This window comes from Somniosus microcephalus, unplaced genomic scaffold (genome assembly GCF_052327205.1).
Source record: "Somniosus microcephalus isolate GS21.2 unplaced genomic scaffold, FLI_Smic_1.0 scaffold35, whole genome shotgun sequence".
NCBI classification, from domain to species: Eukaryota; Metazoa; Chordata; class Chondrichthyes; order Squaliformes; family Somniosidae; genus Somniosus; species Somniosus microcephalus.
Window position 1 is genome coordinate 345,452 of NW_028225222.1, and position 27,461 is coordinate 372,912.

At 48.3% G+C, this 27,461-nt stretch overlaps 1 protein-coding gene across 1 annotated transcript; it reads left to right on the top strand.

Annotated features, from left to right (window-relative positions):
• Positions 1-8,200: 8,200 nt before the first annotated feature.
• LOC147083865 (putative G protein-coupled receptor 139) lies at positions 8,201-25,094 on the top strand. The gene is made up of 2 exons (XM_085980086.1): positions 8,201-8,307; positions 23,245-25,094. The coding sequence occupies exons 1-2, from the start codon at positions 8,241-8,243 to the stop codon at positions 24,144-24,146; spliced, it is 969 nt and encodes a 322-aa protein (XP_085836212.1). The 5' UTR covers positions 8,201-8,240; the 3' UTR covers positions 24,147-25,094.
• The last annotated feature ends 2,367 nt before the right edge of the window (positions 25,095-27,461 follow it).

The following is a 27,461-nucleotide window of genomic DNA, read 5'->3' on the forward strand; positions in this document are numbered from 1 at the left end:
AGAGATGTGGAGAACAGGCAGTTTCAGAATATGAATGAAAGGCCGACCAGGAGTTTCAAGATAGGTCAACCAGTTTTGGCCCGGGACGACCGCACTGAGAAATGGCAGCCAGGAACGATTTGTACACGGCAAGGACCTCTCATGTATACCGTGGACGTTGGAGAGAGCATTGTAAGGCGCCATGCTGACCAGATTCTAGAGTCACTGGAAAACATCAACTCCACATCACGATCTGATACACCTGGCAATGAAATCGACGTAGCAATTGCAGCTACCGCAGAATCGGTGATATTGGAAGCAGATGAACCAAACAACGACATTGATCCCGACTCAACCTTGCCAGAAGAACCTGATACCCCAAAGAGGCGTTATCCAGACAGAATCAGGAAGCCTCCTCAAAGACTGAACTTATAATTGCTTAAACTTAACCAATGTATCTAACAACCGTAATTGTGATTGTAATTAGTTATCATTTAGTTGTTAAATGAATGTTATGTACTGTTTGTCTAAAAGGGGAGGAATTGTTGTGTATGTACCTTTAAGAGAATAACTGGTCTCAGACTGCAGTACCAGCAGTGACCACCCCTGTATAAAAGGCGCTAGTAAGCCTCTGTAGTTTCAGTTTCCAAATTGACTTTATTCAGTAAAGACTTGTTTTGTTCAACTCCTGCTGTCCGTGTCTCAATCATTCACGGACATAATACTGGCCTCCACCGCCCTCTGTGGCAGAGAATTCCACAGGTTCACCACTCTCTGGTTGAAGAAATTCCTCCTCATATCAGTCCTAAATGGCTTACCCCTTATCCTTAGACTATGACCACTGGTTCTGGACTCCCCGGCCATCATAAACATCCTTCCTGCATCTAGTCTGTCCAGGCATGACAGAACTTTATAGGTTTCGATGAGATCCCCTCTCAATCTTCTAAACTCCAGTGAGTATAAGCCCAATCAACACAATCTCTCCTCATACGTCATTCCCGCCATCCCAGGTATCAGCTAGGTGAATCTTCGCTGCACTCCTTCCATGGCAAGAATGTCCTTCCTCAGGTAAGGCGACCAAAACTGCACACAATACTCAAGGTGCAGTCTCACCAAGGCCCTGTACAACTGTAGCAAGACATCCTTGTTCCTGTACTCGAACCCTCTTGCTACGAATGCCAACATACCATTTGCCTTCTTAACCACCTGCTGCACCTGCATGCTTACCTTCAGCGACTGGTGCACAAGAACACCCAGGTCTCTTGCACTTCCCCTTCTCCCAATCTACTGCCATTCAAATTATAATCTGCCTTCCTCTTTTTGCCACCAAAGTGGATAACCTCACATTTATCCACATTATAGTGCATTTGACATGTTTCTTCCGAATCACTCATTCTGTCCAAATCGTACTGGAGTTTCACGACATCCTCCTCACAGCTTACCCTCCCACCCAGCTTTGTGTCGTCTGCAAATTTGGAGATATTACATCCACACCGGGCAGGTACGGTGGCATAGTGGTTAGCACTGTTGCCTCACAGCGCCAGGGGCCCGGGTTCGAATCCGGCCTCGGGTGACTGTCTGTGTGGAGTTTGCACATTCTCCCCGTGTTTGCGTGGGTTTCCTCCGGGTGCTCCGGTTTCCTCCCACAGTCCAAAGATGTGCGGGTTAGGTTAATTGGCTATGATAAATTGACCCATAGTGTTAGGGGGATTAAATACGTGGGGTTACGGGGATAGGGTGGCATATGTGTTGGTGTAGGGGTTACGGGGATCGGGTGGGGATATGTGTCGGTGCAGGCTCGATGGGCCGAAATGGCCTCTATCTGCACTGTGGGGTTTCTGTGATTCTGTGATTCTATTAATTCCCTCGTCCAGATCATTAATATATATTGTGAACAGCTGGGGTCCTAGGACCGTTCCTTGCGGTACCCCACTAGTCACTGCCTGCCACTCGGAAAACGACCCGTTTATTCCAAATCTTTGCTTTCTGTCCGCCAACCAGTTCTCTATCCAAGTCAATACCTTGCCCCCAATCCCATGTGCCTTAATTTTGCATGCTAATTTCTTATGTGGGACCTCATCGAAATCCTTCTGAAAGTCCAAATACACCACCTCCACTGGTTCTCCCTTATCTATTTTACCAGTTACATCCTCAAAACATTCCAGTAGATTAGTCAAGCATGATTTACCTTTTGTAAAGCTATGTTGACTTTGTCCGATCCTGTCACTGCTTACCAAGTGCTCTGCTATTACATCTTTTATAATAGATTCTAGCATTTTCCCCACTACCGATGTCAGGCTTGCCGGTCTATAATTCCCCGCTTTTTCTCTGCCACCTTTTTTGAATAGTGGGGTAACATTAGCTACCCTCCAATCCATGGGTACTGTTCCAGAGTCTATCGCGTTCTGGAAGATGACCAGCAATGCATCTACTATTTCTAGGGCCACTTCCTTAAGTACCCTGGGATGTAGATTATCAGGCCCTGGGGATTTATCGGCCTTCTGTCCCATCAATTTTCCTAACACCATTTCCCTACAAATACTGATTTCTTTCAGTTCAACCCTTTCATCAGGCCCTATGTTCCCCGGCATCTCTGGGAGGTTACTTGTGTCCCCCTTTGTGAAGACAGAACCAAAGTATGAATTTAGTTGGTCAGCCATTTCTTTGTTTCCCATTATAAATTCCCCTGATTCTGACTGCAAGGGACCTACGCTTGACTTCACCAATCTTTTTCTCTTCACATATCTATAAAAGCTTTTACAGTCAGTTTTTATGTTCCCTGCTAGCTTACTCTCATATGCTATTTTCCCTTTCTTAATTAATCCCTTTGTCCTCCTTTGTTGAATCCGAAACTGCTCCCAATCCTCAGGATTATTGCTTTTCTGGCCAATTTATATGTCGTCTCCTTGGATCTTATGCTATCCCTAATTTCCCTTGTTAGCCACGGTTGAGTAACCTTTTTTGTTTTATTTTTATGCTGAATTGGGATGAACAAATTCTGTAGCTCATCCATTCGGTCTTTGAATGTTTGCCATTGCCTATCCACCGTCAACCCTTTGAGTGCCATTCCCCAATCAATCCTACCCAACTCGCTCCTCAGACCATCGTAGTTTCCTTTATTTAAATTGAGGACCCTAGTCTCTGAGTCAACTACTTCATTCTCCATCTTAATGAAGAATTCGACCATATTATGATCATTTCGACCCAAGGGGCCTCGTACTACAAGATTGCTAATTAATCCTTTCTCGTTGCATAATACCCAGTCTAAGATGGCCTGATCTCTGGTTGGTTCCTCGACATATTGGTCCAGGAAACCATCCCGTAAACATTCCAGGAATTCCTCCTACACCGTATTGTTACTAATTTCGTTGGCCCAATCTATATGTAGATTAAAGTCGCCCATGATGACTGCTGTGCCTTTATTGCACGCTTCTTTAATTTCCCTTTTCATGCCAGCCCCAACCTCCGCCTTACTGTAGGGAGGTCTATATACCACTCCCACTAATGTTTTTTTCCCCTTAGTATTTCTCAATTCTACCCATACAGATTCCACATAATCAGAGCAAATATCCTTCATTACAATTGTATTAATCCCTACTTTAACCAGTAATGCTACCCCACCTCCCTTTCCTTTTTGCCTATCTTTCCTGAATATCGAATACCCCTGGATGTCTTGCTGCAGTTGTACAAGGCCTTGGTAATACCACACCTTGAGTATTGTGTGCAGTTTTGGTCGCCTTATCTGAGGAAGGATGTTCTTGCCATGGAGGAAGTTCAGTGAAGGTTCACCAGACTGATACCTGGGATGACAGGAATAACGCATGAGGAGAGATTGGATCGATTGGGCTTGTACTTGCTGGAGTTTAGAAGAATGAGAGGGGATCTCATTGAAACTTATAAAATTCTAACAGGACTAGACAGACTGGATGCAGGAAGGATGTTCCCGATGGCCGGGGAGTACAGAACCAGGGGTCACAGTCTAAGGATAAGGGGTAAGCCATTTAGGACAGAGGTGAGGAGGAATTTCTTCACCCAGATAGCGGTGAACCTGTGGAATTCTCTACCACAGAAGGAGTTGGATATATTTCTTAAGGCTAAAGGGATCAAGGGATATGGGGAGAAGGCATGGACAGGGTACTGAATTTGGATGATCAGCCATGATCTCATATGAATGGCGGAGCATGCCCGAGGGGCCGAATGGCCTACTCCTGCTCCTATCTTCTATGTTTCTATGTTTCTATGTAATGGTGACCCACCAGGATGTTGAAGGTGGTGGATGCGGCAATGGTAATGCCATTGACTGTCATGGGGAGGTGGTTAGACTCTCGCTTGTTGGAGATAGTCATTGCCTGGCACTTCTGTGGCGCGACTGTTACCTGCCACTAATCAACCCAAGCTTGATTGTCGTCCAGGTCTTGTTGAATTCGGGCATGTTCTGCCACATTATCTGAGGAGTTGAGAATGGAACTGAACACTGTGAAATAATCAGTAAACATCCCCACTTCTGACCTTATGATGGAGGGAAGGTCATTGATGAAGCAGCTGAAGATAGTTGGACCTAGGACACTGCCCTGAGGAAATCCTGCAGCAATGTCCTGTGCCTGAGATGATTGGCCTCCATCAACCACAAACATCTTCCTTTGTGCTCGTTATGGCTCCAGCCTATGGAGTGTTTTCCCCCTGATTGCCATTAACTTCAATTTTGCAAGGGCTCCATGATGCCATACTCGGTCAAATTCTGTCACTCTCACCTCTGGAATTCAGCTCATTTTTCTATGTTTGGACCAAGGCTGTAAATGAGGTCGGGAGCCAAGTAGTCCTGGCGGAACAGGAACTGCGTATTGGTGAGCAGCTTATTGCTGAGTAAGTGCCGCTTGATAGCACTGTCAATGACACCTTCCATCACTTTGCTGATGATTGAAAATAGACTGATGGGGCGGTAATTGGCCAGGTTGGATTTGTCCTGCTTTTATGGACATGACATATCTGGGCAGGTTTCCACATTGTCGGATAGATGCCAATTGTCTTCCTGTCCTTGATCAGCTAGGCTAGAGTCACGGTTAGTTCTGGAGCACAAGTATTCAGCACGACAGCCGGGATGTTGTCAGGGCTCATAACCTTTGCTGTATCCAGTGCGCTCAGCCATTTCTGCTTATCACGTGGAGTGAATCGAATTTCGCTGAAGACTGGCTTCCGTGATGGTGGGACCTCAGAAGGAGGCCAATATGGATCCTCCACTTGGCACTTAAGATTGAAGATAGTTGCAAACGCTTCAGAGTTGTCTTTTGAACTCATTCAGGATTGGGATATTCCTGGAGCCTCCTCCTCCCATTAGTTGTTTAATGGTCAATTAGTTGTTTAAAGGGCAGCACGGTGGCATAGTGGTTAGCACTGTTGCCTCACAGCGCCAGGGACCCGGGTTCGAATCCGGCCTCGGGTGACTGTCTGTGTGGAGTTTGCACATTCTCCCCGTGTTTGCGTGGGTTTCCTCCGGGTGCTCCGGTTTCCTCCCACAGTCCAAAGATGTGCAGGTTAGGTTGATTGGCTATGATAAAATTGACCCTTTGTGCTAGGGGGATTAAATACGTGGGGTTACAGGGATAGGGTGGGATATGTGTTGGTGTAGGGATTACGGGGATCGGGTGGGATATGTGTCGGTGCAGGCTCGATGGGCCGAAATGGCCTCTATCTGCACTGTGGGGTTTCTGTGAATTCTGTGAATCTGTCCACCGACATTCATGACTGGATATGGCAGGACTGCAAAGCTTTGATCAGATCCGTTGATTATGGGATCGCTTAGCCCTTTCTATAGTACGCTGCTTTCGCTGTTTAGCATGTTTGCTCCTCTATATCTTTTCTACTAGTTGGTGGCCTATAAAATATACCTAGTCGTGTAATTGCACATCTATTATTTCTTAAATCTAACCAAATAGGTTCTGTCCTTTACCCCTCCAGGACATCGTCTCTCTCCAGCACTGTAACATTCTCCTGAATCAATACTGCCGCACCACCTGCTTTCATTCCTTCCCTTTCATTCTTGAACACCTCCTCCCCGGAATATTTAGTCCCCAATCCTGCCCTTTTTGAGCCTGTTCTCCGTTATCACTACGACATCATATTTCCATGTGGCTATTTGCGCCTGCAGCTCACCAACCTTATTATCCACACTTCATGCATTTACCCACATGCATTGTAAACCTATCTTGTATTCTCTTAGTCTGACCCCACATATGACCTTATTATTTATTACTCTTGTGCTATCTGTCTCTCCCAATCCTTTGTGCACCTTGTTTCTCCTTTCTAATGCTACAGCCTGGTGCCCACCCCCTGCCAAATTAGTTTAAAACGTCCACAATACTACGAGCTAACCACAACCCTCCCCTTCCCCGTCGATGCCACTGGTACCGGCTGTGTTGAGGTGCAACCTGTCCGGCCTGTACAAGTCCCACCTCCCGGAGAACCGGTCCCAATGTCCCAGGAATCTAAAGCCCTCCCTCCTGAACCATCTCTCCAGCCACGCATTCATTGCTGTACCCTCCTATTTCTATACTCACCAGCACAGGCACCGGGAGTAATTCAAAGATTACTACCTTTGTGGTCCGGATTTTAATCTCTTTCCTAGCTCCCTAAAATCTGCCTGCAGGTCTTCATCCCTCTTTCTACATATGTCACTGGTACTGATATGGACCACGACCTCTGGCTGTTTAACCTCCACCCTCAGAATGTTCTACAGCCGCTCAGTGACATCCATGACCCTGGCACCAGGGAGGCAACATACCATCCTGGATTCACGTAAGCGGCCACAGAAACGCTTGTCTATTCCCCTAACTATTGAATACCCTATCACTATTGCTTTCCTGATCTTTCTCCCCACCACCCTTCAAACACACTGCACAGTTGATCCATTCATGGTCTCTGGACTTGGCTCTGGCTGTACTTGCCAGATGAACTATCTCACTCTCCAGTATTTAGAACTGAATACCGGTTAGAGAGTGAGATGCACTCAGGGGACTCCTGCAAACTTGCCTGATCCTCCTTTGTCTGTCTGGTGGTCTCCCATTCCCTCTCTGCCTGCACGCTTTTTAGCTGCGTGGTGATCACCTCCTGAAACATGCTATCCACGAAGCTCTCAGCCTCACGGATGCACCGCAGTGACGCCAGTTGCTGCTCAAGCTCCGAAACCCGGAGTTCAAGCTCCTCCAGCTGACGACACCTCCTGCACATGTGGTTGTCCAGGACACGGGAAGGTACTGGAGATCCCACATGGCACAAGATGTGCATTCCACAGGCATGAGGTGCCCTGTCATGCCTTTATTTAATAGACCATTACTAACTTAACAGAAATAAACCCAAGACTTTTAAATATATATTTAGAGTTCGCATTGTTAAACTGTTCAAATAATCTGTACAATCAGATCTTGTTAGCCTGGTAACGACCTCATGGTGTCTGGCAAGCGAGATCCCATGCACTGTGATTTTGTGGGAACACCAGATTACAGGGCTTTGGACCAGAGAGGCAGTGGGCGGGTCTAGCTATAGGTTTGAGGAGCTGTAATAGTTTGAGGGTGCGGTATTAGTTTGAGGTACTTTATTAGTTGGAGGGGCTGTGTTAATTTGAGGTACTGTATTAGTTTGAGGGGCTGTATTAGTTTGAGGGGGTGTAATAGTTGATGTGCTCTATTAGTTTGAGGGGGTGTATTAGTTTGAGATACTATATTAGTTTGAGGGGCTGTATTAGTTTGAGGATCCATCGGCACAAATTCCCCACTTTAATTGTTTAACTAAATGGCCACAGTTAAGACAGACAGCCCCATCCCAGAGTGCAGCAGAGCCCTGAGAGGGCACCCTAACATTTGGAATGTAATTACTGCATGGCCACAGCAGAGTGAAGGACATCACCGAAACAATATGGGATCTAGAGATGGGCTTGGTGGTGTTTGAAACAACAACCCCATTGCTGGGAGAGTGCAGCTGGCAATTTTCATTTGTTAATTCATGTCATCAGAATTCTCTGGTCCTTGGAGCTTTCAATTTCAATCTCAGAACTAAATATATTCCATCACAGCAGGGAATTAACTCGGCTGTCGTCAACTGTTTGTTCAAATGCTTTTTTTAATAGTATTTTCAGCGATGTTGCAACCTCAATATCCCCGTGGAGATCATGCGGGGTATAAATGAAAGGCTCTGGGAATGTCCCGACTCACAGTTTAATTCAGGGAGATTATCTGCAGCTCGAAGGGAAAAATCGCTTCGGACAGAGAATGCATCGGCCACTTCAGCAAGCGCAGGGAATATACTACATGATCATTGCCGTCATTGGTGTTCCTGGTAAGTGAGTATAACCATTGACATTTTGTAATTCTGTGTGTGAGCTGTTCTCTGGTTTTGCTCTGTGACTGACAATGTTCTTCTTCTTAGGCAGTCCCTCGGAACCGAGGATGACTTGCTTCCACATTAAAAATGAGTTTGCAGGTGACTGATGAGTCCAATGTTACAACCTGATCTAGTGGTCACCGTTATACAGACACCCGATCAGTGATAACATTTCGTTTAGGCAAATGTCCTGAATTACTCCTGAGGTTTTATTCCATTGCCTCAACTGAAAGTAAAATTCTGTTTGTAACTCACGGGCTCACTGTGTTATGAAGTTATTGCCTTTAGTGTAATATTGTGTACTGTTGAATCAGACCCAGTGTAAGCAACTCTGTGAGAGAAGGTATTAGTGGAAGGGACTGTCACTGTAGAACTTGACTGAGTGTGGGTCACGAACGAGTGGAACACCTCATCCCAGTGGCCATATATTACTGGGAGTGTCTCTCATTGTAGAACTGTACTGAGTGTGACTCACTAACTGCAGTGGAACACCTCATCCCAGTAATACATGGCCACTGGGATGAGGCTTTCCACTGCAGTTAGTGAGTCACTGTAGAATTCAGAATCACAGAAATCACAGAAAACTCACAGTACAGATAGAGGCCATTTCGGCCCATCGAGCCTGCACCGACACATATCCTACCCGATCCCCGTAACCCCTACACCAACACATATCCCACCCTATCCCCGTAACCCCACGTATTTAGTCCCCCTAACACTAAGGGTCAATGATTTTTTATCATAGCCAATCAATTGTACTGAGTTTGGGTCACTAACCGGAGTGGAACACCTAACCCCATTGGCCATGAACTACCAGCACTATCTGTCACTAGAACTATACTGAGTGTGGGTCACCAACTGGAGTGGAACAAGTCGGTTCCAATTTGAAATTATTGCTTTAGATAACTGATCTCTCCCCTTCATGGAACTGCATTCGTGTTTTCCGAATGTAATCAATGGCTAAGGGGAAGGTTTTTGCTGTTGGTTGAAGAAGTTTGGTTATAAGCATATGAGGCGCTGCAGCGAAGGTTCACGAGATTGATTCTGGGGATGAGAGGGCTGTCCTATGATGAGAGATTGTGTAGAATGGGTCTATACTTTCTGGAGTCTAGAAGAATGAGAGGTGATCTCATTGAAACATACAAGATTCTGAAGGGGATTGCCAGGGTTAGATGCTGAGAGGTTGTATCCCCTGGCAGGAGTGTCTAGAACTAGGGGGCATAGTCTCAGGATAAGGGGTAGGCCATTTGAGACTGAGATGAGAAGGATATTCTTCATTCAGAGGGTTGTGAATCTTTGGAATTCTCTGCCCCAGAGGCCTGTGAATGCTGAGACTTCGAGAATATTCAAGACTGAGATCGATGGATTTTTGGACTCAAGGGAAATCCAGGGATATGGAGATCGGGCAGGAAAGGACTATTGAGGTCGATGACCAGCCATGATCTTATTGAATGGTGGAGCTGGTTCGAGGGGCCATATGGTCTATTCCTGCTCCTATTTCTTATGTTCTTCTGTTCATATATAAGGTGAAATGTAATGATAATGCTTTGTTTCCTATTGAACTGCACCAACAGAAACAGATGTTATCTAATTACTGACAGGTAACCAGCAGGACAGCAGTGTTTCAGTATTCAAATCCTCTGTATAATGACTTATTCTTACTCTATGTATAGTTATTGTAAACACTTTAATTGTTTTGGTGCTGATTAATCCCCTTCCCCCAACACAGTCCTGAGAATCTGTGGGTCATGAGTGCTGAGTTTCATTATGTTACCGTTAGACGGGATGAATATTGGGCTGTGGTTATTGATAATTCCACTTCTGTAACTGATTAAGGTTTGATGAACCAGTTCTTATCTCTGATTCAGAGACTCTACACAGGTAACCTGCAACGATCTCTGGCCTTAGCTCAGTGAGGTGAGTCCCTGCGAGGAGAGACACGTATAACTGAAGAACATGCATATCAGGTTTTCATAATACAGAGATCAGTCCTGGGGGCAGTAAATAATAGCATTAATACATTGATAATAATGAAATAAATAGTGCAATGCTTCAAATATTAAAACACTTGAATATCCGCAATGATTAACTGAACTGATGAAAGTGATTAATTTGTACTCAAGTTACAGAGAACTCCTTAGAATTTACAGCACAAAACAGGCCATTCGGCCCGACTAGGTTATGCCAGTGTTTATGCTCCACAGGATCCTCCTCCCACCCCTCTTCATCTCACCCTATCACCATAACCTTCTACTGCTTTCTACCTCGTGTACTTCTATCGCTTCCCCTTAAATTCATCTCTGCTGTCCGCCTCAAGTACTCCAAGTTGTACTCCAAGTTGTACCGAGTTCCGCATTCTAACCAATCTCTGAGTAAAGACATTTCCCCTCAATTCCGTATTGGATTTATTAGTGACTTCAAGGCCTCTATTAGGCCACCCCTCAGCCTTGTCTTTTGTAAAGAAAGGAGTCCCAGCCTGTTCAATCTTTCCTGATGGTTATAATGTCTCTGTTCTGGTGTCATCCTTGTAAACAAAATTGCACCCTCTCCTGTGTCTTAATATCCTTTATGCAATATGGAGATCAGAATTGCACACAGTGCGCTCAGTGTGGTATAACCAAGGTTCTATGTAAGATTAAGTGAACCTCTTTGCTTTACGATTCTATTCTTCTAGAAATGAACCCCAGTGCTTTGTCTGCATGTTTATGGCCTTGTTAACATGTGTTGCTACTTTAAATGATTTATTAACCGGTACCCCTCTACAAAAGCAAGGAAGTTATGATAAACATTTATAAAACAACTGGAGTATTGTGTCCAATTCTGGGCACCGCACTTTAGGAAGGGCATGAAGGCTTTAGAGAGGGTGCAGAAAAGATTTACAAGAATGGTTCCAGGGATGAGGGACTTCAGTTACGCAGATATACTAGAGAAGCTGGGGTTGTTCTCGTTAGAGCAGAGAAGATTGAGAGGAGATTTGATAGAGGTGATCAAAATCATGAGGTGTCTAGTCAGAGTAGATAGAGAGAAGCTGTTCCCATTGGTCGAACGGTCGAGAACCAGAGCACACAGGTTTTAGGTGCTGTGTTTAAGATCCAAAGGCGACATGAAGGAAACTTTTTAAGGCAGCGAGTGGTTTTGATCTGGAATGCACTGTCTGAAAGTGTGGTGGAGGCAGATTCAATCATGGCTTTCAAAAGGGAATGGGCTAAGTACCTGAAGGAAAAGAATTGCAGGGCTACGGCGAAAGGGCGGGGATTGGGATTAGCTGCCGTGCATGTGCAGAGAGTAAGCACGGGCTCGATGGGCCGAATGGCCTCCTTCTGTGCTGTAACCATTGTATGATTCCCTTTTGGAATACCTGCTGACTACTCGTTATTATATTTTGTGTTTCTAGATGTTTTTCTGTTACATTTTTGAGTAAGGATTCCATTATCTTTCCTGCCATCGACGTTATGCCAACTGGCCTGTAGATCCTTGGAATTGTTCTATCTTCCATTTTAAATACAGGAATAATATGTAAATGGTGAACCACAGTGGTCTCCCCTTCCCTTCCTCGACTTCTCGATCTCCATTTCAGGGGCTAAACTGTCCACAAATATCTACTATAATCCCACCAACTCCCACAGAATCTTGAGTAGACTTCCTCTCACCCCGCTTCCTGGAAGGGCTCTGTTTTATTTTCAAAGTTTCTCCGCCACCATTGCATATGTTCTGACGATGCGACCTTCCACACCAGTGCTTCTGAAATGTCTTCATATTTCCTCAGCCCAGTATTCACCTCCATTGTGATTGATGGGGCCTTCGACCGTGTCAATCCTGCATCGCTCCCATCACCCCTTCCCCTCCCTGCAAGAACCCAGATAGGGTTCCACTTGTCCTCAGCTTCCACTGCACCAGCTTCACATTCAATGGATCATCCTCTGCCATTTCCGTCATGTCCAGCTAAGGCAACCAACAAACATATCATCCCCTGACCTCCCATCCCCCCGGCCCTCGCAACACCCTGGTCCACTCTTCCGTCACCCCTAACATCTGCTCCCCTTCCCTGGCACCTTCTTATGCAAGCGCAGGAGATGCAACTGCTGCCTTTTACCTCTTTCCATCCCACCAGCCGCAAACTATCCATCCACATGAACGATTAATTTACTTGTACTTCTACCAATTTAGTTTTTCATATTCGCTGCCCACGATCCAGTCTGCTGTACATTGGGTGGACTAAATGCAGTAATTGCTTTGCTGAACGCCTCCGTTCAGTCCGCAAGTGTGACCCTGAGCTTCAGCTTACTTGCCACTTTAATTCTACATCCCACTCCCACTCTGAACTCTCTGTTCTCGGCACCCTGCACGGTTCCCCTTTTAAACTCAATGAGGAACAGCACTGTATTTTTCGGTTAGGCATTTTATTGCCTTCCGGACTCAACACTATGTTTATAAACTTCAGATCGCGACCTCCGCTCCCGTTTTCCCAGCCGACATGTGCTGGTAATGGAGGATGGCTCCACCAGAGCCACTGGGAGTGGAGGAGGTGTGGGCTGGGGTTTGGGGTGGCGATCCCGGTACACGGCCACTGGGAGTGGAGGAGGTGTGGGCTGGGGCTTGGGGTGGTGAGCCCGGTACACGGCCAGTGGGAGTGGAGGAGGTGTGGGTTGGGGCTTGGGGTGGTGAGCCCGGTACACGGCCAGTGGGAGTGGAGGAGGTGTGGGCTGGGGCTTGGGGTGGCGATCCCGGTACACGGCCAGTGGGAGTGGAGGAGGTGTGGGCTGGGGCTTGGGGTGGTGATCCCGGTACACGGCCAGTGGGAGTGGAGGAGGTGTGGTCTGGGGCTTGGGGTGGCGATCTCGGTACACGGCCAGTGGGAGTGGAGGAGGTGTGGGCTGGGGCTTGGGGTGGCGATCCCGGTACATGGCCAGTGGGAGTGGAGGAGGTGTGGGCTGGGGCTTGGGGTGGCGATCCCGGTACATGGCCAGTGGAGGAGGAAGGGCTGGGGCTTGGGGTGGTGATCCCGGTACACGGCCAGTGGGAGTGGAGGAGGTGTGGGCTGGGGCTTGGGGTGGCGATCCTGGTTCAAGGCCAGTGGGAGTGGAGGAGGTGTGGGATGGGGCTTGGGGTGGTCATCCCGGTACACGGCCAGTGGGAGTGGAGGAGGTGTGGGCTGGTGCTTGGGGTGGCGATCCCGTTACAAGGCCAGTGGGAGTGGAGGAGGTGATGGCTGGGGCTTGGGGTGGCGATCCCGGTACACGGCCAGTGGGAGTGAAGGAGGTGATGGCTGGGGCTTGGGGTGGTGATCCCGGTACATGGCCAGTGGGAGTGGAGGAGGTGTGGGCTGGGGCTTGGGGTGGTGATCCTGGTACACGGCCACTGGGAGTGGAGGAGGTGTGGGCTGGGGCTTGGGGTGGCGATCCCGGTACACGGCCAGTGGGAGTGGAGGAGGTGTGGGCTGGGGCTTGGGGTGGCGATCCCGATACACGGCCAGTGGGAGTGGAGGAGGTGTGGGCTGGGGCTTGGGGTGGTGATCCCGGTACACGGCCACTGGGAGTGGAGGAGGTGTGGGCTGGGGCTTGGGGTGGTGATCCCGGTACACGGCCAGTGGGAGTGGAGGAGGTGTGGGCTGGGGCTTGGGGTGGTGATCCCGGTACACGGCCAGTGGGAGCGGAGGAGGTGTGGGCTGGTGCTTGGGGTGGCGATCCCGTTACAAGGCCAGTGGGAGTGGAGGAGGTGTGGGCTGGGGCTTGGGGTGGCGATCCCGGTACACAGCCAGTGGGAGTGGAGGAGGTGTGGGCTGGGGCTTGGGTTGGCGATCCCGGTACAGGGCCACTGGGAGTGGAGGAGGTGTGGGCTGGGGCTTGGGGTGGCGATCCCAGTACACGGCCAGTGGGAGTGGAGGAGGTGTGGGCTGGGGCTTGGGGTGGCGATCCCGGTACACGGCCGCTGGGAGTGGAGGAGGTGTGGGCTGGGGCTTGGGGTGGCGATCCCAGTACACGGCCAGTGGGAGTGGAGGAGGTGTGGGCTGGGGCTTGGGGTGGTGATCCCGGTACATGGCCGCTGGGAGTGGAGGAGGTGTGGGCTGGGGCTTGGGGTGGCGATCCCAGTACACGGCCAGTGGGAGTGGAGGAGGTGTGGGCTGGGGCTTGGGGTGGCGATCTCGGTACACGGCCAGTGGGAGTGGAGGAGGTGTGGGCTGGGGCTTGGGGTGGTGATCCCGGTACACGGCCAGTGGGAGTGGAGGAGGTGTGGGCTGGGGCTTGGGGTGGCGATCTCGGTACACGGCCAGCGGGCTGGTCGAAACACCTGGGGTTTACCCAACCTTCTCTGCCACATGTACTCTACTACCCCTCCCCCTTGTTATTCTGCTGTAACCATTTACACCTCCTCTAGACCCATCTTTTATTTCTTTAATTGTCCCATTCGCCTTGCACCATAATCCCTTTTGTCATTGAATTACAGCTGCCATCCAACCAATCGCAGATATTTTTCTTTCTTTATGCAACCGCGCCTTTCTCTGCCTCTATCATTGCTTTAATACTGTTAATCTCTGATATCTTCCAGTTCTGACCCACTGAGTGTTTTCAGCATTGACTTTATTATTAAATTAAAGCTAGTATTAAGTCAAAGGAGGAAGCCTATAATGTTGCCAGAAAAAGCAGTCAGCTGGTGATTGAGATCTTTTTAGAAATCAACAAAGGGGGACCAAGAAATTGATAAAGAAAGGGAAAATAAATACGAGCACAAACTAGCGAAAAATATAAAAGTGCATTGTAAAAGCTTCTATAGGTATGTGAAAAGGAAATGTCTGGCGAAGGTGAATGTAGATCCTTTACAGTCAGAGACGGGAGTATTTATAATGGGGAATGAGGAAATGGCTGAGAAATTAAATAAATACTTTGTTTCTGTCTTCACGGAGGAAGACACAAAAAACCTCCCAGAAATACAAGAAAACCAAGGGTGTGGCGAGAATGAGGAACTTAAAGAAAATATTATTGGTAAAAAACAGTACTAGCAAAATTAATGGGACTAAAAGTCAATAAATCTCAAGGCCCGAATGACCTACATCCTAGAGTTTTGAAAGAGGTGACCATTGGGATAGTGGACGCATTGGTTGTCATCTTCCAAAGTTCTATAGATTCTGGAACTGTTCCTGCAGATTGGAGGATAGCAAATGTAACCCCGCTGTTTAAGAAAGGAGGGAGAGAGAAAACGGGGAACTACAGACCTGTTAGTCTCACATCAGTAGTTTGGAAAATGCTGGAATCTATTATAAAGAATGCAATAACTGGGCACTTAGAAACTAATAGTGAGATTGGGCATAGTCAACATAATTTATGAAAGGGAAGTCCTGTTCGACAAACCTATTGGAGTTCTTTGAGGATGTAACTAGTGGAGTAGACAAAGGGGAACCAGTAGATGTGGTGTATTTGGATTTTCAGAAGGCCTTCGATAAAGTCCCACACAAGAGGTTGGTGAACAATATTAGGGCACATGGAATTGGGGGTAATATACTTGCATGGATTGAGAATTGGTTAACAGACAGAAAACAAAGAGTAGGGATAAATGGGTCTTTTTCAGGATGGCAGGCTGTGACTAATGGGGTACCGCAAGGATCGGTGCTTGGGCCCCAGCTATTCACAATCTATATCAATGATTTGGATGAGGGGACTAAATGTAACATTTCCAAATTTGCTGATGACACAAAGTTCGGTGGCAGTGTCAGTTACGAAATGGATGTGAAGAGGCTTCAAGGGGATCTCGACAGGCTCAGTGAGTGGGCGAGGACATGTCAGATGGATTATAATGTGGATAAATGTGAAGTTATCCACTTTGGTAGAAAAAACAGAAAGGCAGAATATTTCCTAAATGGCGAAAGATTGGGGAATGCAGATGCTCAAAGTGACCTGTGTCCTTGTACATGAGTCACTGAAAGTAAATGTGTAGGTGCAGCAACCCATTAGAAAGGCAAATGGTATGCAGGCCTTCACTACAAGAGGATTTGAGTACAGGAGTAAAGAAGTCTTACTCCAATTCTATAGGGCCTTGGTGAGACCACACCTGGAGTACTGTGTACAATTTTGGTCTCCTTACCTAAGGAAGGATATACTTGCCATAGAGTGAGTTCAGCAGAGGTTCACGAGATTGATTCCTGGGATGGCGGGACTGTCGTATGAGAAGAGATTGAGTAAACTTTTGAATTCAGAAGAATGAGAGGGGATCTCATTGACGCATACAGAATTATTACAGGGCTTGATAGGGTGGATGCTGGGAGAATGCTTCCCTTGGCTCGGGAGCTGAGAACTAGGGGCCACAGCCTCAGGAAAAAGGGTAGGTCAATCAGGAAAAGATGAGAAGAAATTTCTTCACACAGAGGGTGGTGAATCTTTGGAATTCTCTACCCCAGAGGGTTGTGGAGGCTCAGTCATTGGGTATATTCGAAACAGGTCGATAGATTTCTGACTAGTAAGGGCATCAAGGGATATGGCGATAAGGCCAGTGAATGGAATTGAGGCAGAAGATCAGCCATGATCTCATTGAATTGCGGAGCTGGCTCGAAGGGCCGAATGGCCTACTCCTGCTCCTATTTCTTATGTTCTTATATTCTTATCAGATTGACAGCAGTCTCAGTATTTTGCATTTGCTCATATACTTGCTCCTGGATATTAACAGAGGCGGGTTATGTACGATGGTCGGAGGGTACAGGGTGGATGCAGAATATCAGACAGGTTACCTGGAAGTCCAGGTATTCCTGGACATTGGGGTGTCTCAACTCCACAACGTACATTCTTTGTCCTTGATTGGTTCCCCACCCCGGAAGTCAGCTTGATTGTGAGTTGGGCTTCCAATCGGATGGGGTGGGAGGACCAGGTAGTGACAATGGATGAAACTGGTTTGGATGAGGCGTCTGAACCCGCTGTGTGTCCGATCACGGACTTGGGGGTTTGACCAGTCCCGGGGGTGTGACCGGTCCCGGTGATGTGACCGGTCCCGGGGTTGTGACCGGTCCCGGGGGTGTGACCTGTCCCGGGGGTGTGACCTGTCCCGGGGGTTTGACCAGTCCCGGGGGTGTGACCGGTCCCAGTGGTTTGACCGGTCCCGGGGGTGTGACCGGTCCCGGTGGTTTGACCGGTCCCGGAGGTGTGACCGGTCCTGGCGGTTTGACCGGTCCTGGGGGTTTGATCGGTCCCTGGATTTGACCGGTCCCGGGGGTTTGACCGGTCCTGGGGGTTTGACCAGTCCCGGGGGTTTGAGTAGTCCCAGGGGTGCGACCAGTCCCGGGTGTGTGATCGGTCCTGGGGATTTGACCGGTCCTGGGGGTTTGATCAGTCCCGGGGGTGTGACCGGTCCCAGGGGTGTGACAGGCCCTGGGGGTTTGAAAGGTCCTGGGGGTTTGACCGGTCCTGGGGGTTTGATCAGTCCCGGGGGTGTGACCGGTCCCAGGGGTGTGACAGGTCCTGGGGGTTTGAAAGGTCCTGGGGGTTTGACCGGTCCTGGGGATTTGACCGGTCCTGGGGGTTTGACCAGTCCCGGGGGTTTGACCGGTCCCGGGGATGTGACCGGTCCTGGGGGTTTGACCGGTCCCGGGGGTGTGACTGGTCCTGGGGGTTTGACCAGTATCAGGGGTATGACCAGTCCCAGGGGTGTGACCGGTCCCGGGGGTGTGACCGGTCCCTGGGGTTTGAAAGGTCCCGTGTGTGTGACCAATCGGATGTCCGAACCCGATCCCAGGGGCTCGATTTTGCCAGGCCCGAGGAGGTGGGATTGGAGGCATGTGAGGTTGTAAAATCGCAAAAAATGGCAGGCGGGCCCGATCCTGCCTCCATTGCGCCTCCGAGCAATTTTCCTGCATGCGTGTTTTCGAACCCGTTTCCATCCCGCCTCCAAGAGGCGGGATATACCCTTAAGGCCCAAACAACCACTTAATTTCCTCTATAATCCCATTTTGAGAGGCCTTTCTGATTTTACCCCTTTTGCCACGTCCTGCACGCCTCCTCTGGAACACGCCAGTGAATCCTGGCGGCATCACATGTTGATTGCTTGCTAACAGCTGTAGCTCCACCATTAAAAAGGACTTTTCAGCAATCATCATTGGCAGGTGGCAGAACTTTGTTGTCTCAGATCTGGGGGAACTTTTTGCAGGCCTACTCATTGTTCTGGAAGTTTGGAGCCTGACACCCATTTCCAGTGTGACCTCCTGGGAAACCCCTCTCGCCACCTTGACTGAGCGCTTCCTCAATTGAGGCATAAAGCAGAAGCATGGGATCCAGTTTTTTCCTTTCCTCCTGGACATCAGATTCAGACGAAGACCAGCCGCGGCAGCAGCAGAACCAGGAACAACAGCAGCACCAACAGCAGCATCAACAACAGGAGTGCCAAGCTGCTGCTCACCCACCTGAAGCTGCACAGGACAGAAGGCGCCAGCTTGCGACCACATTGCTGCCCGGGATGCAATGGACGCACTCATCTAGGTCAGATTTGCTTAGACTGCACAATAAAACACTTGGGCCTCGCACCTTCTTATCAGATCATCGACAATGGCTAATAACCTGCAGATTCCTATCACTCTGACCAACATACTGACAACTACAAGTCGCTCTAAGCCCTCAATGTGGAAGTTCCATTTGCGAAATGACACATGCCACAACTGCAACAGTTTGCCATCAGAATTTTATATGACAATAAGCAACTGATGGCATTTTAAAAATAAACACATTACACCCAAGTGACTACCCTTGTGAATACTTGTGCATTCCCTTCCTCTTACGTATGTTTCTATGTAGTGCTGCCCCTGTGGCTGAGCCGCAAGCCTACATTTCATTGTACTGCACTTGTGCACTAACAATGACAATAAAAGTTGATTTGATTTGATTTGATTTTGAGATGGGGAGGACCCCCTGCTCACATTCTTGCTGCTCCTGTCTCAACACCTTTGGCGGGCGTCCTCTGGGGTTGCGCGCCTGTGAGGGCTCGGCAACAGTCTGCTGCCCCTGCGGCTGTGCAAGGGTTGAGACGCCGATCTCAGTTGGGTGGGGACTTTGGTGGGGCTCTGACTGAGGGCTTTGCAGTGGCATGGTCGTGTGAGCGCTTGGAGAGGAGCCCCCATTTCCTTGTTGTATGCCAACAACATCCCTCTCATGGGCCGGTCACACTTCAGAGCTAGCAAGTGGCTGGGCACTGCAGGGGGGTCATGAGGAGCCATTTCTGCACTGGAAGTCCTACTCCAGAGGACTTGCATGAAGGTCTGGTTTGTTTGCTCAATAGCTGACCATCGCTGCTCAAGAGATTTCAGGCTGTTCTGAACAATTACCATGTTTTCAATACCCTGGCGACTAAGCTCCTTCATGGACGTAGCCATCCTCTCCTCTACGGTAGCCAGCCTTAACATGGAGGCAGCCATCCTTTCCACGGAGGTTGCCATCCTTTCCGTGGTGAGGCGTTCATGTGCCAACGCCTCCACAAATGCTCTGTTCATGTTAGTGATGGACTCCTCCATTAGCTCCACACTCACAGTGACCCTGGAGACAAAACCTCTCAGAGACTCCTGCACCTGCTCCTGAAGTTCCAGCACCGCTTTCCTTCTGGATGGACCCAGAGGCACAGGTTCGACATGCAGGGGAGCGGAGCTGGGAGCATCCATTGCCCTCCGACGAGGACTCTTCACTGCTGTCCTATAAGGGGTTTTAGATCGCAGAGGTTTCTCTCTCCAGAGGCCTCTCTCTCTTGCACAGTGAACTTTTGAGTGGTTCAACCCACTCACCCCTTAGGTTCTATACACTGGACTTTGAGGCAGGAACTACAATGCAGAGAATACTCTATAGACCAAGTTTAATGAAAACAAAGTGAAATTTTATTGCATAAAGAAACAAATCAAATGCAAGTCAATAAAAGGGTACATGGGAGGGAAAAAAACAAATCATAATACAGTACTAACTAAGATATATACAGGCATATTATACTTTACAAATATCATCAGGAAATGGGGAAACACACGGAACATCGAGGGACAACAACTCATTATTAATTATCCCCTGAAATGCCCACCCCCTAAACCTATCTAGATCAGATTATGAGGGGCCAGAAACATGCTCACCCATCCAGTTAGAAAGTATAAGGTTTTGAAAGGTCTGCGTTTTGATCCTCTCAGGCGTCCTGTCTCCACGTGGTCAGTGGAACGCAGTGGGCTGCGACACACTCTCTTCTCCCTCGAGGTGAAGGTCATGGACGGGCTGGATGTTAGCAGGCCTGGACGTCGGTGTGAGGAGAGACCAACTGTTTGACCATCTTTATATGAGTTTCTCCGAGGAGGGTCATTGTCCTTTGTCTCGTCAATGGCCCGGGGTGTATCGATGGTCTCCTGATAGCTACCCCGGGGCTGGATGCAGACTCGAATCACCTTCTTGACTGGTCTCCGGATCGACGTTCCTCAATGGCCGATCCACGAAGTTCTCCATTGTCTTCCCGCTACCGAAAGGCTTCCTTGAAAGGCTAAGCGTAGCTAAAGGCGAAAGGCTAAGCGAAGCATTCCGTTAGCTATCCCTGGGTCCCCAATTATACTTCTCATCGAGGCCCTTATCTCCCGCCACATCAAGGTTAGTCTTTGTTTAACTTTTGGCGGGCTTGTAGCACAGCGGGGTAGTTATTATGTTTAAAGTACTTTCGGGATGGCCGGTAACGGCCATCTCTGGTCTGGAATGACCTTGTATTGTCTTTAATGTCCTCTTGATGTCTTTACTGGGTCTTGATGTTCCCCCTATGAATTTGAAGCTGTTTCCCTTTGTCTGGGTAAACATTTAGATGGCCTTTATCTACAGGCCAATCTAACTGGATCTGCATCCAATCCATATGTATGGGGTTCTGTCTGGTTTCGTTTTCTCCGAAACGGCCTTCCAGAACTTACTGTGGGCTGAATCCACAAAGGCTGTCTGGGGACTGCAGAAACCATTTTAAAATGTCCCAAAAGCTGGTCACGGGGTCTGGCGGCCATTTTGTGTGCCCATTTTCCTGGGCTTCTTTTAAAACAGTCTTTAAAAATTCAGGCCTTTTCTGCCAATAGACCCTTATAGGACAATGTTCAATTTTGCGAATCTTACAGTCCCTGTCTCCACTGCTGTCCCTGTCTCCACTATCTGCTGATGCTCACTTGTGAGCTGTGATACACCAGGTGACAACCCTACTCTATGTCCGGAAGGTCCCACTGAGGTATGAGTGTCTGCGCTGGTGATGTGTGCGCTTAATTCTGCTGATGCAGCGCCCTCAGAGGTTGCAGCTCCCTCTGAGGAGTCTGGAAGCTCAGGCTCTTCCTCCTGGACAGTGCGGACAGTGTGTGTCGATGGTCCTGTGGGGGAGTGCAGGAAAGAGTGAGAGATGTGTGGTCAAGATTACATGCACATTGAATATCGCAGATGATCATAAGTCAATCTGTTAGAGCATCAGAATCATTATCAGTGACTCATGCAATGTCAATGAGAGAGATGAAAAACTATTCTGTCACCAGCTTGCTCTGATGCACCCGTCTGTCCGTCCCCCACAGGCGCATCCTCCTCCACTCCCACGATCTCCAGGGCCGCCTCCTCCGAAGTGGCGAGCTGCACTTTTGAGGGTGGCCCTCCTCCTGTCCTCGCTCTTTCCCTCTTATTGTGGGCTCTCTTTTCCTGCAATGAGGGACACAAGTGGAGTTTGTGTGAGAATGGTGGAGTGAGTTTAGAGAATCCATAGAATAGATGCTTAGAAGGACACAAAGATGGAGTGAGGTGGCAAGACCAAGGGCCCTCCATGTGTGTTGTAAGTTGCTTTCATAGCATCACAGTGATAGGGAGTGTGAGGGCTGCATAGTCGAATAGTTAAGTGAATGTGAACATACAGAGAGAGGGAATGGGTAAGGATGCAGGAATGTCAGTGTTAAGTGGGATGTGAAGGAAGAGTTTGTCAAAGCTGAGTGCTGGTGAGGAGAGGCAGTGAGGATCAAATTGAGGGTGATGGGAAAATCATACTCACTTTTCCTGTGCGCAGAAGGTCATGAAACCTCTTCCGGCACTGCAGCCAAGGTTCTGCGGCACATAGACAAAGAGTTGACCTCCTGGGCCACTTGCATCCACGCAGCTTTAGTCTGCTGGGGAGGCTTCTTCCTCCCTGAGAAAGGGAAGAGCACCTCCTTATTTGCTCTTGCTCCCTCCACCAGAGCTTGCAGGGCGGCGTCATCGAACCGTGGAGAACACTTTGGCCTACTGCTGGACATAGTTGCTGAATGAAGCGATCACAGCAATGGGCATAAAGTTTGCAGTCTCCAGAAGAAGCAAGGCTGATTGCAGGCCTTAAATCCAGCAGCATTGATGATGTCATCGGAGTTGGCTTTCAGGATGGTAAAACTAATTGGGCCAGGGGTTCCCACACGCTGGAAATCAATTGCCCAATTAGGGGCAAATCGCACTTTTTTCCCACGTCACCTTGGAGTCGGGTTCAGGACACAAAAAACAACTGACCCGCCCCGAGCCCTGCCCCCAATGGCAAAATCGAGCCCCAGGTTTCTATCCATGGGGGGGTCGGGCAACGGGTAGAGTTGGGGGTGGGGGTGAAATCATTCCCGAGGCCCAGGAAGCCTGGCCTGCCGTAGATAAACCTGTGAAACAGGTAAAATCAGAGGCTGCCCGCCTCATTAAAATGTTAACTTACCAACCCGCCTCCTGGGAGCGGTTCGCTGCCCGCCCCCTGTCCCGTCTCCGGTAAACTCGGAAGTGGGTGGGTTGCAGGCGGGTTGGGGTCAGGAGGATATTGTTCAATTTTCACCTCTGACCCGACCCCAACCCGCCATTTTTGGGGTGTTAAATTCCAGCCCTTACTGTCTGGGCTCAGTCACGGAGAATGTGTGCTCAGTAATTTCCAGTCTCTTTTCCCTTCTGTGTTTTACAGTGAATTTGCTGGCGATTGTGATCCTGTCCCAGGGAAAGTGCGGACTCTCCACCTGCACCACTCGCTACCTGGCGGCCATGGCAGCGGCAGATCTCCTGGCCATTGTCACTGAGGTCATACTGAGGAGGATCAGAATTTTTTATTTCCCAGGATCTTTCCTGTCCATCACCCCTGTGTGTAGTGTTCTCGTTGTCCTGTCCTGTGCAGCAACAGACTGTTCTGTCTGGTTCACCGTCACTTTCACCTTTGATCGATTTGTGGCCATTTGTTGCCAGAAGCTGAAAACTAAATATTGCACCGAGAAAACTGCGGCTGTGGTTCTGGCAACAACTGGCATTCTGCACTGTTTAAAAAACATTCCCTTCTACTTTATATATAAACCCAGGAGAATAATTGACAATGTGCCGTGGAACTGTGACACAATCCTGAGCTATTTTACTGAGCCCGGGTGGGTGGGATTTGACTGGTTTAATACGGTTTTAACCCCATTGCTCCCATTCGCTTTAATTCTGTTGCTCAACGCTCTGACAGTCAGACACATTTTAGTGGCCGGTCGGGTCCGTAAGGGACTGAGGGGTGAGAGCAAGGGAGAGAATGACAGAGACCCAGAGATGGAGAGCAGAAGGAAGTCTATGATTTTACTCTTCACCATATCCGCCAGCTTCATACTGCTGTGGCTGGCCTATGTTATATTTTTCTTATATTATACCATTACAGGAACCACTTATTACACAGATTCTTTATTTATCTTTCACCGAGTCGGATTTATGCTGCGGAATTTAAGTTGCTGCACAAACACATTTATTTATGGGGTGACCCAGTCCAAGTTCAGAGAGCAGGTGAAGAACGCGCTGAAATATCCGATTACCGCAATTATTCAATTCATTAATAATCAGAAATAGCTGAGCGCAGCCCAGGGGCGGCTCCCAGTGTCTCCAGCCCAGGAATGTAATATTCAGCCCCAGACTGCCATCCACTGAATTACACCAGCAATCGCTGGAGATCTGAAGATACAGCTAGCGGCGGGCCAAGCACTGTGTTCAGGACTCGGCGCTGTTTCTGACTGGCATTTCCCACATTGTCTTTCGGGACAGGACCATTAGTTTACTGCTTTCACTCTGAGCTCTTCTGTAAAGAGTCCCTTCAGCGATTGAGGGCAGCAATTGATTCGCAGCTTCCAGAGTAAGAGCCTGGTCACTAGGTAGGCAGACAGAGCTGAGCTGTAGTTCAGGGGATTATATTACATGGAATCTACAACACACAAACAGGCCATTCGGCCCAATCAGTGTGTGTTGGTGTTCATGCTCCACACCAGTCTCTTCATTGCATCTACATCATCGCAGCCTCTCGGAATATCTTTCTATTCCCCTTTCTAGCATTTACTCGTCTAGTTTCATTCTGAAAGAATCTAAACTATTTTCCTCAACCACTTCCTGTGGTAGTGAGTTCCACATTCTATCCACTCTCTGAGTACAGACATTGCTCCTTATTTCCCTATTGGAAAACTATCTTGTATTTATGACAACAAGTGTTGCATTCTCCCACAAGTGTAAACATTCTCTCCACATCTACCCTGTCCAACCCATTCATAAATTTCAAGATCTCTATCAGGCCTCATCTAAGTCCTCTCTCTTCTATAGCAGAAAGACCCAACCTGTTCAATCTTTCCTGTAATGATCAGTAACCTGTCATTCTGGAATGGTACACTAGGTGGTGCTGTATGTATATAAGAGTAGGCTACCCAGGATGCACTAGGCTACCCACAAGGCAGCAGTCAAGATGGAGGCCTCTACAGATACTGTACCTAGTCCACATGTGCTCAATAAAGTGTCTAGCAAAAGCTAGCTGTTCTTAATAAATACGACTAGTTATTAATGAACATAACATGGTACCAGGATTGGTAAGATTTGCTGAATATTGTGCAATGTGACATGGAGAATTTGAAGCCACCAGAGCGTTTGAAACTCACAGGAAATGTCGACTACAATTGGCAGACTTTTAAACAACAATTTGAACTCTACATTGCTGCCATCGGGTACGGTACGAAGCCAGACGCAAGGAAAATAGCGTTGCTGCTCACGGTTGCAGGCCCACAGGCAATAGAGGTTTTTAATACATTTGTATTTAATCCAGAGGAGAACAGAAAAACATTAGACGATGTGCTAAAGAAGTTTGATACACATTGTTCTCCCAAAAAGAATGAAACCTATGAGAGGTACATCTTCCGTTCTCGGACACAGCAGCAAAATGAGACTTTTAATAGCTTTTTGACTGATCTGAAACTGAAAGCACAGACATGTAATTTCTCTGAGCTGAAAGCATCCATTATTCGTGCCCAGATTGTGTTTGGTATTCATGATAAAAAAGTCAGGGAACGTCTGTTGAGAGAAACCGAACTAACATTGGAAACTGCTGTGAAAATATGCCAAGCTAGCGAGCTAGCTCAAAAGTATGCCAAGACTTTCAGTGAAATCAATGATGATGCGATTGCAGTAAGTGCTGCTGTCGGTGCTGTGTCCTACAAGGGGAAGAAACATGGGCAGAACAGAAGTGAAAAGCAATCGGAGGAAGGAATTTTTAATTGTAAACACTGTGGTTACAAACACCAGTTAAAACAATGTCCAGCGTTTCAAAAAATGTGCACAAAATGTCATGGAAAGAATCACTTTGCCAAACAATGCTTTTCAAAAGTAAAAACTAAGAAAGGGCAACGAGTTAATGTAATTGAGGACACTGATTTAAGTGAGACATGTTTTGTAGGAATGGTGTCACAGAATCACAGAATCACAGAAACCCCACAGTGCAGATAGAGGCCATTTCGGCCCATCGAGCCTGCACCGACACATATCCCACCCGATCCCCGTAACCCCACGTATTTAATCCCCCTAACACTAAGGATCAATTTTTTATCATAGCCAATCAACCTAACCCGCACATCTTTGGACTGTGGGAGGAAACCGGAGCACCCGGAGGAAACCCACGCAAACATGGGGAGAATGTGCAAACTCCACACAGACAGTCGCCCGAGGCCGGATTCGAACCCGGGTCCCTGGCGCTGTGAGGCAACAGTGCTAACCACTATGCCACCGTGCTGTCATGTGACAATATCAAAAAGGATACAGAAAATGTGCAGCCCTCAGGAATTAACAATGCTGAACATAAAGTGGCTACTATCGACACCACAAACTGCCGGCTCAAAGTGGAGAGGATCTCCAAGAAGATCGCGCATATCGACACAGACATCAAGTTTCTACAGAGATGCAAGAAAGCAGACAAGATCCCGAAAGGACTACAGATCACTAACCCACTCAAGTCGACCTACAACACAGACTACGCTGAGAGACTCTGCCGTCGTACCTCTCGCACACTCCTCAACCATCTCGTACACCAGCTCTACAGCAGACGCCGCAACCTCGAAACCGAGATGGAGTCCATGTTCTCAGCCTGTGCTCAGGACGCAGCAGACCAGCTACGAGACACCGCCAAACAAACAAGGCAACGGAACTACGCTACCTACATGCACACCAAGAACAGGAAGCTTGAGAAACTTGGCATCACCAGCAGCAGCAACCAATCCTCCCCCGGTACCACGGTTGAAACCACAGGGAAATCCATCGTCAACCTGTCCAACCACACCCTTCAACCAGACGAAATTGAAGTTCTCAGCCGAGGGCTCAATTTCTGCCCCACCACCAAAATGGACCCCATAGGTCTCGCGGCAGACACAGAGGAATTCATCAGGAGAATGAGGCTCCGGGAATTCTTCCACAAATCCCAAGATGTCAGCAGCGAACCCAATGAGACAATCAATGATCCAGAACAGCAGACAGAGGGATCCGCAGTGCAGCAACCGAAGAAGAAAGAGTCAAATTGTACCCCTCCGGAGGGTCGCTGCCCTAAGCTTGACATGTATGCTCAAGCTGTCAGGAGATGCATCAATGCCAGATTCATCAGCCGCACTCACAAGACAGTCCAGAATGTCACCCGAGCACAACGCAACGCCATCCACGCTCTCAAGACCAACCACAACATCGTCATCAAACCAGCAGACAAAGGAGGTGCCATCGTCATACAGAACAGAACGGACTATTGCAAAGAAGTATACCGACAACTGGACAACCAGGAACACTACAGACAGTTACCCGCAGATCCGACCAAAGAACACACCCGTCAACTCAACAGACTGATCAAAACCTTCGATCCAGACCTTCAAAGCA